This window comes from Alosa pseudoharengus, unplaced genomic scaffold (assembly GCF_046254945.1).
Source record: "Alosa pseudoharengus isolate Yale_2024_CS ecotype anadromous, Long Island Sound unplaced genomic scaffold, YU_APseudo_1.1 YU_APseudo_1.1_scf_4, whole genome shotgun sequence".
NCBI classification, from domain to species: domain Eukaryota; kingdom Metazoa; phylum Chordata; class Actinopteri; order Clupeiformes; family Clupeidae; genus Alosa; species Alosa pseudoharengus.
The window spans coordinates 23,449,275-23,463,314 of record NW_027468774.1 but is presented as its reverse complement, the minus strand read 5'-3'; the positions used below and the strand labels follow the sequence as shown (position 1 = coordinate 23,463,314).

At 43.1% G+C, this 14,040-nt stretch overlaps 1 protein-coding gene across 1 annotated transcript in view; it reads left to right on the top strand.

The window, feature by feature from the left end:
* Nucleotides 1–10,188, top strand: part of LOC143102034 (myosin-10-like) — a 72,536-nt gene extending 62,348 nt beyond the window's left edge. Inside the window, exons 30-42 of the mRNA XM_076265390.1 lie at nucleotides 1,104–1,208; nucleotides 1,482–1,634; nucleotides 2,118–2,366; nucleotides 2,674–2,886; nucleotides 3,084–3,296; nucleotides 4,085–4,246; nucleotides 5,219–5,347; nucleotides 5,448–5,536; nucleotides 5,711–5,834; nucleotides 6,330–6,538; nucleotides 6,981–7,089; nucleotides 7,504–7,676; nucleotides 7,842–10,188. Coding sequence (XP_076121505.1) covers nucleotides 1,104–1,208; nucleotides 1,482–1,634; nucleotides 2,118–2,366; nucleotides 2,674–2,886; nucleotides 3,084–3,296; nucleotides 4,085–4,246; nucleotides 5,219–5,347; nucleotides 5,448–5,536; nucleotides 5,711–5,834; nucleotides 6,330–6,538; nucleotides 6,981–7,089; nucleotides 7,504–7,676; nucleotides 7,842–8,061 — 2,148 coding nt within the window. The 3' untranslated portion in view covers nucleotides 8,062–10,188. The remainder of the gene's footprint in view (nucleotides 1–1,103; nucleotides 1,209–1,481; nucleotides 1,635–2,117; nucleotides 2,367–2,673; nucleotides 2,887–3,083; nucleotides 3,297–4,084; nucleotides 4,247–5,218; nucleotides 5,348–5,447; nucleotides 5,537–5,710; nucleotides 5,835–6,329; nucleotides 6,539–6,980; nucleotides 7,090–7,503; nucleotides 7,677–7,841) is intronic.
* The last annotated feature ends 3,852 nt before the right edge of the window (nucleotides 10,189–14,040 follow it).

Genomic DNA, 14,040 nt, shown 5'->3' with positions numbered 1-14,040 from the left:
ATGTGTGCAGCAAGCTCCTCAGGATGTTCTACCAGTCTGTTGTTGACAGCGTCCTCTTCTATGCAGTGGTATATTGGAGAGGAAGCACAAAGGCGACTTGACAGGCTGGTAAGGAAAGCTGGCTCTGTAGTGGGAGCTGGACTGGAGTGCATCACTTCAATATCTGACAAAAGGACCCTGAACAAACTGATCAACATCTTGGACAATGAGTGTCATCCACTCCACAGCACTATTGTTAAGCAGAAGATCAGATACTTCGCTCACTGCCTTGCACAACAGACAGACTGAGGAAGTCATTCATCCCCAGGCCCATTGAACTGTTAAATGCATCACTTAAGGGAAGAGGAGAAATAGACTTCTCCGCATAGTCTGTCTGCCTCTTCACCACCTCCAATGTCTTGAGCTGTCTGTCCACTAGTCACTAGTCACTTTTGTCTTCTGCCTCACTGTTTGTGTGCTGTATTAGCACATATGCACAACCCCTCCCTCCATGCCACATACCTTTCTTAATACAGTTATTTATATATAGATATATAGACTTTATTCTTGCACTGTTTGACTTACTCATTTGCACCATTACCATGACACTCATTCACACAGAGCACCTTACCTTACCTTATGCACTGAGAACCAGTCCCTGCTTCAGTCATTGCAAGCGCACCTGATTGATTATTCACCCACTATGTGGACACTGTTTTTTAGAATTGATTTTGATTAAGTTTTATTTAGTATAATTTGTATTTTGTATATTCTTTATCTTCTACAGTCCTTATTGCTTAGTTGTGTTTTTTATATTATATACTTTTAATTACTTTTTCTGCTGTTATTGAATGTGTGTGTGTGTTGTCTGTATGCTACTGTGACCTTGAATTTTCCCTAGGGATCAATAAAGTATATCTATCTATCTATCTGTCTATCTATCTATCTATCTATAAATGTTCATTGAGCACTCAGGTTGAGCCTGAGTCTGGGCATCACAGTCATGCTGCTCAATATGATTCACCTTATCTGAGGAATTATGTGCATACTGTTGAGTGATGACCACGGCAGAGGAAGGGGACTGACAGATGATGTGAGATATGTCTGCTTGTGTCTGTGTGTAGACAGAGCTGGACAGCGTGTCTACTCTGCTGGAGGATGCTGAGAGGAAGGAAATCAAGATGGCGAAGGATGTGTCCAGTCTGGAGAGCCAGCTGCAGGACACACAGGTAAGGGCTGTGTGTGTGTGTGTGTGTGTGTGTGTGTGTGTGCCTCGCCAACGGTTATTTCCCCTGCAGTTGCTTGTTGCTACATTGCTCCTAGTCTCCTCCTGTTTGAATGAGGCTTTACAGTCTAGTGCATTGTTTTTATATTTGGAAAATATATTTATGTACCTGTGTGCAAAGCCTGTACAGCTTATGGCTTTGCTTGTATACAGTATGTGTATGTACTGTGTGCACACATGTTGATGTGTGTGTGTGTGTGTGTGTGTGTGTGTGTAGGAGCTTCTGCAGGAGGAGACTCGTCAGAAGCTGAACCTGAGCAGCCGTGTGCGGCAGCTGGAGGAGGAGAAGAGCGGCCTGGTGGAGCAGCAGGAGGAGGAGGAGGAGGCGCGCAAGAACCTGGAGAAACAGCTGGCCGCCCTACAGGCCCAGGTCAGCACAACACACACACACACACACACAGTCACAGTGTCAGAGTATCCCAGTGTCAGGTCCTGTTCAAAATGCATACTGTACATGAAAACACACACACATTACAGACACACACACACACACACACACACACACACACACACACACACACACACACACTTGCACACACTCGCACAAACACAGACACACACACACAGACACACACACACACACACACACACACTTGCACACACTCGCACAAACACACACACACAGACACAGTCTGTGACACACAGTTTCTGTGTCACAGTATCACAGTGTCAGGTCCTGTTCAAAATGCATACATGAAAACACATACACACACACATCAACATGCAATTATTCTGGGGATTTACGGAAACAAAATGAAATATTACACATTATAATATTGCACAAAGATCATATAAACCTGGGTGACGTGGCTACTGTGCTGACCTGTGTTGTGGTCCCTTAACCCATGGGTAGCTAGTGGAGTCCAAGAAGAAGCTGGAGGATGACGTGGGGGCGCTGGAGGGCCTGGAGGAGGTGAAGAAGAAGCTGCAGAAGGACATGGAGTGCACCAGCCAGCGGCTGGAGGAGAAGGCCCTGGCCTTCGACAAGATGGAGAAGACCAAGACCCGGCTGCAGCAGGAGCTGGACGACCTCACTGTGGACCTGGACCACCAGAGGCAGATCGTCTCCAACCTGGAGAAGAAGCAGAAGAAGTTCGACCAGGTGGGTCATGCTCTCCAGGAAGTGTTTCTGTTTGGGTTTAAGTTGGAACCGCATAGTATCCTTATTTTGAGAAATCAGAGCTTTTCAGTTCAGTTCAAAACTCAGTTAATGGTTTATTAGCTATTGTGGTGTACTAAAGTAAATTCATAACTACAGTAGGATTACTCCACAGCGCTGGTAAATGTACATACAGTACTATACAATATAAATGTACATTTCCCTGTAATTGAATCCGCGCTGCACTGTTGTTCAGTATAACATGCCATAAGAGCACTTTAGCATGGCACTTACCAGGTTCTGTGTGTAGATGCTGGCTGAGGAGAAGTCCATCTCGGCGCGCTACGCTGATGAGCGGGACCGGGCGGAGGCAGAAGCCCGTGAGAAGGAGACAAAGTCACTGTCTCTGGCCCGGGCGCTGGACGAGGCGCTGGAGGCCAAGGAGGAGTTTGAGCGGCTCAACAAGCAGCTGCGCGCCGAGATGGAGGACCTGATGAGCTCCAAAGACGACGTGGGCAAGAATGTGAGTTCCACCTCATGTAGTGTTGTTAAATAAAGAAAGAATCCTCCTTTTTCTTTCCTTTTGAATTATTTTCAAAAGGAAAGGAAAGGAAATTATTATTAAAAAAATTTTTTTTTATGTTGTCAGTGGGATCATGGAGTTAGAAATACTGCTCTGTCCCTCTCCTCACCCCTCCGGTGTCCCCTCTGCCCTGTCAGGTCCATGAGCTGGAGAAGTCCAAGCGCACCATGGAGCAGCAGCTGGAGGAGATGCGCACTCAGCTGGAGGAGCTGGAGGACGAGCTGCAGGCCACCGAGGACGCCAAGCTCAGGCTGGAGGTCAACATGCAGGCCATGAAGGCTCAGTACGAGAGAGACCTCGCGGGCCGCGATGAGCAGAACGATGAGAAGAAGAGGCTACTGGTCAAACAGGTCTCGCTTTGCTAAACATTACATGCATTCATCTCCCAGATCAATCTCTGCCCGTCTCCGTTTACCCATCCTTACAAAACACAGGATGTCCCGAAAGTCTGTGATGGTATTAAGTAAGGGATAATGTATAGAACGCCGGTCATTATGGGGAAAATAAGTCCCGACAGGGCGAACCGGACCCCGACGCGCCAGCGGAGGGGTCTTGTTTCGCCCTGAAGGGGATTATTTTCCCATAATGACCGGCGTTCTATACATTATCCCGCTTATTATACGGCTACTTGCCAAAACGAAAAAATAAACTCCATGATATGTCTCTTTACACTTATTTGTTACCGTTTCGTCGTGGCTTTTGCTGAGAAACAAATAGTTCGCAACACACGCTGAACTTGAATCAAACATTCTTTGGAACTCAGCTGATCAACTGTCTGCTTTCACTTTTGAATGAAGTTCCAAGCGCAAACTCCGTTGCCATTGACAGCGGTCATTCTTGTTTTCAGAGGTCCTTTCCCAAGAAATAATGACCGCTAGAACTTTCGGAAATCCCATTCAAGTCAATGGAGCATTCTACTTGCATTGTGAAGAGCCGTATAATAACTGTTTTAATAACATAATTACTAGACAGTACTAGTTCTAGTTCTACTGTAGTTACAGCATTGCAATTAAAGAATTGTACCGGTAATTGAATGAATGTTTGACAAATAAAGAATCACTAATGGTTCCGGTGATACTGTTCTATCAGACTGTTCCTCTACCCTTCAACATGTTCCCTTGTTCTCCGTCTGGCTCAGGTGCGGGAGATGGAGGTGGAGCTGGAGGATGAGCGTAAGCAGAGGGCGCTGGCAGTGGCCGCTAAGAAGAAGCTGGAGATGGACCTCAAAGACCTGGAGTCTCACATCGAAGGGGCTAACAAGGCCCGCGACGAGGCCATCAAGCAGCTACGCAAGCTCCAGGTGAGCCTGAGCCAACCTTTGATCCACCTCACTTCAGTCCACTAACCTCTACAGTCTTTAGATTCAAGCCAACATTCACATCACGCATCTGACCATTGCAGTTTTTCTTTGGGGATCAGTTAAGTACTCTGTCTGTCTTTCTTTTTCAATTTTTCTGTACATTTGAATTTTAGTGAGAACACAGTGACAAACATTAATCTTATCGTATCCTATATCAGAAACCTTATCTAGATTCACAGCACATTACACAGCTCAGTCAGTCACATGTATTTGGTACAGGACTTCACCACTAGGGGACAGTATAAAGCAAAAGTCTTCTGTGAATGGAAAATATTGTCCTCTTGTTCATTGTCTGTGTGTGTGTATATACATCATATCTCCCCTGGGATCTCCTCACCTACTTCTGTCTCCCATTTGACCTTATATTGTTGTATTTTGTAGATTCCATCAATCTTTAGGATTATCTGTTATGAGATCTCCTTTATTTGTTTAATTTATTTCATTTGTAAATGTTTGAGCAGATCTTCATTTCTCAAAGCCAAACTCATCTTTTTAGTCTTTCCCTGAGTAAAATCTCCATCCAAAACAATCCATAATAAAAGCCCCAAGCTCCTTGTGCAACTAAATCTGTCTAATAATAGAGTGCCAGACATCTTGGGTAAAATATGTTATTTGGTCTATGTGATCTTTCATCTTGGGGAGGAATTTCATTTTCTCCAACACATGAATCAGAATTCTGAATCTGTCTGAATCAGAAAGCTGTTTATACATCAGCACAAAAGGGGATACGCTGTATTCGTTTGCCGAACATGGTGGAGAAATATTAGGAATAAATGTTTGTTGTCCTTTGAAACAAAGTTAGTTTGTGTGGTAATTTAGATACTGTAGATAGAATCTAAATCTGAGGCCGCACAATTAAAAGAATCGAAGCAACGCATTGCTGATGGTTTGGCTGTGCCTTCTCTCCTCCAGGCCCAGATGAAGGACTACCAGAGGGAGCTGGAGGACGCCCGCGCCTCCCGAGACGAGATCTTCACCCAGTCCAAGGAGAACGAGAAGAAGCTCAAGAGCCTGGAGGCCGAGATTCTTCAGCTGCACGAGGTGAGTGAGGGACTGCTCTGCACACAGACTTGTCATGCGTACCTCGTTCTGCCTCGGATTCGGATCGCTGACGGATTGTCTCGACTCTGACGTCTCCTAGGACCTGGCCTCATCCGAGAGGGGCCGTCGACATGCAGAGCAGGAGCGGGACGAGCTGTCAGACGAGATCGCAAACAGCACCTCTGGGAAGTATGTGTGAAATTCAGCTCAGACGGTTACTCACATGTTGACATTAATGTGATTTACATATAATGGTAAGAATATTGGATGATGGGTGCATAAAATCAATGTATTAAAATGGTTTGTGTGTGTGTGTGTGTGTGTGTGTGTGTGTGTGTGTGTGTGTGTGTGTGTGCGCGTCAGGTCTGCCCTCATGGATGAGAAGAGAAGGCTGGAGGCTCGCATTGCTCAGCTGGAGGAGGAGCTGGAGGAAGAGCAGAGCAACATGGAGCTGCTCAATGACCGATTCCGCAAGACCACCATGCAGGTATGTACGGTCTCCGCATCCCTACAGTACCTCTGCCCACCTCTGATCACCTGAGCGGAGTCTAGAGGAGAACAGCAAAGACTCTACTTAAGTTTTTATGCTCTGCACTTTGTTTGCAGCCTTGATGGGGATTGATAAAAAACCTTATTAGCAGAAGGCCTCATCCAACTGATTCCTCAACTTTCCTGGCAAAATTATATATTGTTTTTCCAAAAACACACACGCACGCACACACACACACACACACACACACACACACACACACACACACACACACACACACACACACACACAAACATACACAAACACAGCATTTTCTACCAGCTGTACTCCATGGCTGCATTCTGAAACACCAACCCCCTGGTATCTGCGGGGTCTACTGGGATAGTGTAGAGTATGTGTGGGCACAGCTCATTAAAACCACTCTGGTGTGTGTGTGTGTGTGTGTGTGTGCGTGTGTGTGTGTGTGTCTGTATGTGTGGATGGCGGGTGCAGGTGGACACACTGACCACGGAGCTGGCGGGGGAGCGCAGCGTGGCCCAGAAGAGCGAGAACGCCCGGCAGCAGCTGGAGCGCCAGAACAAGGAGCTGAAGGCCAAGCTGCAGGAGCTGGAGGGCTCCATCAAGAGCCGCTTCAAGGCCTCCATCGCCGCCCTGGAGGCCAAGATCCTGCAGCTCGAGGAGCAGCTGGAGCAGGAGGCTAAGTGAGTGCTTGGCCCTGACACAACAAGGGCTCTTTGTCCTCATCTTGTCCTTTCTTATTATTTTCCTCTTCGTTCATTTTGTTTTAAAGTAGGGGTAGCTTTTTTTTTACACCAAGCTCTTCCCGTTCCTTTCTCTTTTTGGGGGTGTGTTGTGACAAAAGCACTTCACGAGTCTCATTTCCTTTCATTTATATTTGCATGACCTCTGCTAAAGAAGATAAAAGAAAATAAGATTTCTAGATTGCTGACCTTCCTTTGCTTTCCTTCATTTTAAAAATGCCCCAAACTCAGTACTGGTGTAGCTGAAGCAAGGAGTGTTTTATCTGAGCGTTGCACGTTTGTGCCGATTTCTGTTCTCGTTACTGAATCCACCTCTTTTGGGTGTCAGTGCTGTCTTTGTGGTAGCCCGTCAGGTGTAAAATGGTCCACTCATTGCTCTTAGGGAGAGATCCGCAGCCAATAAGATTGTGAGACGGACGGAGAAGAAGCTGAAGGAGGTGTGCATGCAGGTGGAGGACGAGCGTCGCCATGCCGACCAGTACAAAGAGCAGGTGAGGAGGGCTGTATCCTGACTGACAGACTGAGATGTGCTTTGAGCACATGATACAGTATACTGTATTTGGGTAAAAGCCGTATAGAAAATAAAAGCATTTGCACATGTACAGTAGAGAGGTTGTATCATAATGGTTGGGTGCTTGATACGTACAACATGTTTGTCAGTGTGTCTGAGGCATATTTGTTTGCACAGTGAGTGTGGTGTCATATTATGAAGTCTGTGTGTGTGTGCATGTGTGTGTCTGCATGTGTGTGTGTTGTGTAGTTGTCTGTGTGTGCATACTTGTGTGTTGTGTAGTTGTGTGTGTGTGTGTGTGTGTGTGTGTGTGTGTGTGTTGTATAGTTGTGTGTTTCCTGTTTATGCTGGTGGGTGTGCTCTTTAACGGTCAGTCTTGTGTGTCCCCGGCCAGATGGAAAAGGCCAACTCGCGCATGAAGCAGCTGAAGCGTCAGCTGGAGGAGGCGGAGGAGGAGGCCACTCGCGCCAACGCTAACCGCAGGAAGCTGCAGAGGGAGCTGGAGGACGCCACCGAGGCTAGCGAGGGCCTGAGCCGCGAGGTCAACACACTCAAGAGCCGCCTCAGGTACACACACACACTCTGCACATAATACCCTGCACATGGTAGACCTGCAAATATAACCTTATTTTAGTCAGTCTGATGTATATGGTATGATGCACAGGCACATGTAATCGTATGTGTACATGGCAAAATCCAACTATACCCGCTGCGTTGCGTGTGGTTCTGCAGGCGCGGGGGTCCCATCAGCTTCTCGTCGTCGGGCCGCTCCGGCCGCAGGCAGCTGCAGGTGGAGGGAACTTCCCTGGACATGTCCGACGACGACCTGGACAGCCGGGCCAGCGATGCAGCCAATGCCAACGACACCACGGCCCCCCAGGCCAACAACCATCAGCAACCACAGCAACCGCAACAGCCCCAGCCCCAGCCCCAGGCCCAGCAGCAGCCCTAGACCTGAGGCCAAGGCCCAGAAGAGAGGCCCCTCGGCAGGCATGCAGCATGGCCTCTCCCCTGCCGCCACCACTCCTGACCCCAGACGCAGGCGCTGCTTCTAGAAACCCAACAGATCCTCCCCTTCCTAGTGGTCTCTGCACAGACCACCACTCTGCCTTACCAGATCCCTTATCATCTGTCACACACAGTCATAGCACACTACAGCAAGCTGCAGGGCCAAGAAAAAGAAAACAATTATATATTTCTCTTTCTCTCTTTCTCTCTCTAAATCTGTCTTGTATGCATAGCATTGGAATAGTATGCTTGGATCTATACTGAAATATATTTTCAAAGTGCATTTCTAAAAATAGTATGTATGTAGGCAATCAGATGAATAGTTAAGAGGGGTCTTTCGTTTTTTTCTATCATTATTATTATTATTAGTATTATTATTATTATTATTATTTCCATTTTCTTTGTGTGTGTGTGTGTGTGTGTTTGTGTGTTCTTCTTTCCCCCCTCAATCTGCCTGCAAGACTTGTCTCATTTAACCTTGCCTGGATTTATTTATCTCAAAGGCTAGATTGCACATGCCCCCCAAAGTCTAGGGTTTCACAGAATGTTATGTTGGACCTGAATGCTCAGCCTATGACCAGTTTATTAGGCACACGAGAAACCAGCTCACTGAGGGAACAATCTTAAAGATGATATATTTTGCAAAAGGATTAGTTACTCTTTTGTTACAATTTAAATGTAGAAGTAGGGCAAAACACAGAACAGCTCAGCTGTGTTGGAAATATGTAGAATTTGCGGGTCAGTACTGACAGCCCTTCCACAAAATGGTAGTCATTACTAGCTAATTGAAACCTTTAAAATCATTCTGCTTCAAAGTATTGGATTGCAAAGATACAGGTGTAGTCTAAGGTTTAACGATTTGGGGAAAATATCTAATTGCGATTTTTCGAATAGATATTGAGATTTTATTTATATGATATAATTTTTTAAAGTCAAGCTTCAGTACTATATTCCAAATGTTGCTTTAAGTTGGACAACTTATTGGTTGGTGAGCATGCCTAGTGAGTGCATGAAAAGCACAGCACTCCTGTGCTGCTGAGCTTCACTGCCTGTCACACAAGGAGGATGACAGGAACATAAAAAGCATACAGTAGATGTGACAAGATTAACCATTGGGGCAGAGTTGCAAGCTTCACAAGTAATTGCAGCCTTTACATTGGTTCAGATTGTCCTGTGAGTTTAGACTGATTTCTTCCCTCCTCCTATATCACCAGGATTGGGGGTAGGCTATGGAATGGTCAGTAATTGCGAATGTCTTTATAATCATGGTCCATTCCTTGTAATTTGACGTTTGTTTTTCTTGATCTAAAAGCATGCACCTGTAAATGCTTCCTTTTCAGAATTGGCCATGTTCTATCTTTACAGTACAAGAACCCTCTCAGATGAGCGGGATGAAGCAATGTTTTGTTTTTCATTGCAGTTTAATTTTGTACCAACACAACTTGATCGCAAATTACAGATCAATGTTGTCATAGGATATCATATCATGGGTTCTTACCCTTGACCTTTGCATATGCTATATACATATGCATATTGTAAATAGTATTACGAGGACGTAAAGCCCATACCTGTTGAGGCATTTATGTGTTACTGAGAGAAATATGACATTTTTGGAAAATGTCATACTAATTTCTCTTTTTGAAAAGTGCCTTAGCCACTCAAGAAAGCAATTAGTGAGGTCAGATCATGATTTTCAATGTGAGCACAGTATGGCCAGAATGGAGGGGAGGGGGGGTGTATCAGAGGATTAAACCAATTCTATTTTTTTATTTAGCTTTGTGTCACATCGTAGCATATCTACCTTTCAGTAATTGTTACCTGATAGCTACCATGTTCTAAAATCTGTGTTAATAAGGTGAAACATGGAGCCTTCTGTATACTTAGCAAGATGAAGTGTTTGATTTGGTTAAAAGCTTTAACATCCACAAAATTGTTTTAATTGGACTGAGTGAGTAACCAGGCTCTCAACTATGACCATCCTTTTATTTCTTCTATTCCTGTAATTCTAGACTTATTTTTTTGTAAAAGACCAATAAATGTATTCATTATAGAAAGTGTCTTGCTTAACTGATCACGTTGTTGTTGTTGTTTTTTAATTATTATTTATTTGCGTAATAGATATGTTGGCGTGCTATTTTAACAGCGAAATCCACTCAGCTGAAACGATTGCAGTCTAATAGACCAGTCCTTAGTTTCATGAAGCTTATAAAATTCAGTATTTGTTTAAATTAAATTAAAGAACTGATGATTCAAATGGGATCATTTTGGAAACTGTTGAAGTACTTTGGTACTGTAAGATTATATTATATTGCTGGCAGGTGTTTCTATTATTCTTCTACTATTCTTTGACCGAATCAAATCAGTAATGCTAAGTTATAACAGAAACATCTTGGTGTTTAATTTAGTGCAGTTTATCATAAACTGAGCATTATAACAATCAGGTGGATTGATTGCGGGACTGTATCAGGCTGGCAACTGATGTATTGTGTAAACTAGTATGTCAGTTGTAAGTGTGTTCTTCACAGGATAATGAGATAGTTACATCAGTATATGGTGGCAACTTTCAATGCTAATATTAGATTATTTTAAACATATTATAAATATAATAATATGAATATGCCCATATAAGATCTGTAAAAACTAAACAGTTGCTGAAAGCAGAGTGAAAAGGAACTGGATCTGGAAATGCATATCTTGATTAATAAGATGAGGTTAAAAGCAAATTTCCATTCGCTGACATTTCATAATGGGCTGTCTATTACAGAGCTGTGGAAAAGTAGTCACCTCTAAATCCACAGCATTATTGTAAACACACACACACACACCTCGATCACACTAACTAACTATTATTACACACACACAAACACCTCGATCACAGGAACCAACCATTATTACACACACACCTCGATCACAGGAACCAACCATTATTACACACACACACACACACACCTCGATCACAGGAACCAACCATTATTACACACATACTGTACACACACCTCGATCACAGGAACTAACCATTACAGTATAAGTCTACTACACACACACCAATATGAGAGGTATCCATAATATGCCTGTGTAACTTCAACCTGTAGCCTATACCTTCAATCCTCATCCAGGTCACGTCAAAAAAGTGGATGGTTCAGATATTTTAGATTGTTCTCAGCAGTAATGGGCTTTTTATAAGCACCCGTTTTGGCATTCCAAAAGCTTCTCATTAGTGAATTATAGAAGGTGCAACTGAAAGGCAATGGGCCAGAGATGGCTGAAGGACAAGAGGAATGGACTCTACTACCCATGGATAATCCAGATGATGGTCAGAATGTGTTGAATGATCTAATGATGATCTTCACTAGTTATGAATGGGAAGAGATGGACAAAGATGAAAAGAAAAAGAGGCGATATGGAGAGTGGAGTTCTTGATAAAGTTGATGAAAACAGTGACACCACTGCTGGACAAACACTATAGTTGGACAAAGTGGAGAGCACTCTGAAAATACCAAAAACACATTTCAAAATTTTCTAATTCAACCAACATTTTCTGTAGTCTGATTTTAACATTAGGAACATTCGATCTGACAAATGATGACCGCTAAGGCAGAGAACCCTCAAAACCTGAGAGTGGAGGGAGAGTGGCAAACATTCAAAGTAGGACAAAAGAACATTGTAAGAAAATCTATGGCAACAATAATATTGAGGAACTTTGTTGTTGTTTATCTTGAATTGGCAGTAAGTGCATTCATGAATATAATTTCCATTCCACTCTAAAATAGACGGCCAGCTGACTGCTTCTTCCCTACTGTACCTGGGTCTTGCATCATTTGGAGCTGTGCTTTGAGTTCCCCAGAAAATTGGTTTCAATCAAGAAATGTCCACAAGGTTTGGCAAGGCATTGTAAACTGGAGTGATAGCCTTCTTTATTCAATATCCATTTTATCCTAGGTACATTTCCCATTTCACTACCACCAAAACATCGCCAGACCATCACAGTCCCTTCACCATGCTTGACAGATGGAGTCAAACATTCCTTCAGCATAAGATTAATGTCTCCTAAACGTTCTCCTTTGTGATCTCATTGTTAGCTCTTTTATTCCAGCTAAACTCCCTCCATTTCTGTGAGCTAGTGGGCCTACATTTCCAGATATTCCCATATTGTTACCCATTCTTCTTCCTTGTTTTAATATCTGATGTTGAATGTGTAAGATTGAAGTAACTAGTAACTAATAGTTCTACTATACTACTAATTTCTGAGCAGATTTCAGAATACTGACAAAGTCATTGACTCATGAATCACACTTGAACTTGTTGCCGCTGACTGTTACAGTTTTTATCCTCATATTTAGGATGAATATGTACAAAGCTATTCTGTATTTGCAGCAAGTTACTGGTACTGGTACAAGTGGTACTGGTACAAGTACTAGATCATGGTACTAAATTGTTACCTTTGGCCTCTCTTCTCCATTCTGCTTAACTCTGGAAATCACGAATCGACTCACAATGTAGATCACAATTTAATTGGGAAATTGAACTATTTTGCCAAAATGGCCTTCATTACAGCCATTTAAACATGATTATAGTATTTTATTGACAACAGTGTTCTTTCTTATTCTAATGCAAATAATTAGTTCAAATGTATTTTAACACAGTTAAGCACTACATGTATATACAAGGCTTGTACAAAAAGTAGCAGATGCATTACTACAGTATATGGAATTTTGGAGTTCTACTAGATAGTCATGCTTGTAGCTTTGGCATAAGACAAAATTGTGTATTACAGGTAGGAGTGTTCTAACTGCCAATTTGTTCCTGTTGTCAGTCCTGCACCACCTGTTAGCAGAGCGGGAGTCATTAATAATTATAAAATTATAACTAATAGATAAGTAATCTGCCAACTTGGACCAACATGCCCCCTGTTGGAATAACAAAATGAAGGTTCAATCAGAAAAACTAAAAAAATTTTTTTTATATTTGAGCAACAGCCAATCAAATTACATTCCTCCCTTCAGTGCTCTTGAAAGTGTATTTGTCTACTTTAGCACAGTAAATTAATATACCTTCATGACACTCTGCATAGACAATCACTGAATGTATACCTGATTAGACCGGCCATCACCAGCCTCGAAACACTAGCAACCCATCGGGAAAACTCTTGACTCTCCCGATGACCACTGTGCTACTGACCCTGAACTCTTGAATTTCCCCTGGGGATCAATAAAGTATCTATCTATCTATCTATCTATCTGTGCGGTGCGTGCTTCCTTGGCACCAGCACGTGACCCTTGTGACGACTGTCAGGATGCCTCTTGGGCTTTTGGCAAAGTAAGTTTCACTTCACTGCTGCTGACTTGCATCTGAAATAAAGTCTGTTTTTGGCCACTATTTCTCTATATATACTATGAACATAATAGCAATTAAAACAGAAAAAATGTATTCAATTAGTTTAACAAACAAAAGACAATATTAAGCTAATATGCTCACCCTCACTACTCTTTTTTATATGGTATTTAGCATTCTATTTTTATAGCACATACAGAAAATGATACACCCAAAGAAAGAACCAGACAAACAGTCAATGATTACAGTCAAGAACATCCTTTTATTCAATCAGTTGCTCTTTTCAAACTGTTTTTTCCTTATTATGGAAAAGAAATTGTAATTAACACATGCATTTCACCAAGAGCTGTGGGGGGCTGTGGCCGGAGAGCGGGCTTGCTGCTGGCAGGGGGGGCTGAGATGGGTGGGAGCAGGGGCCTGGGGGCCTCCACACTACTCTACACACGGCCCAAATGCCCTACACACTTCGCAAACGTATAAAAACTCCTAAGAAAGAAAAAAAAGGATAAAACAAGATATATGGAAAGAAAAACAAACAAAAAAACAAACTCAAAGCACGGAGGGGCAGGTGTCAGGGAGGTTTTGGCTCGGG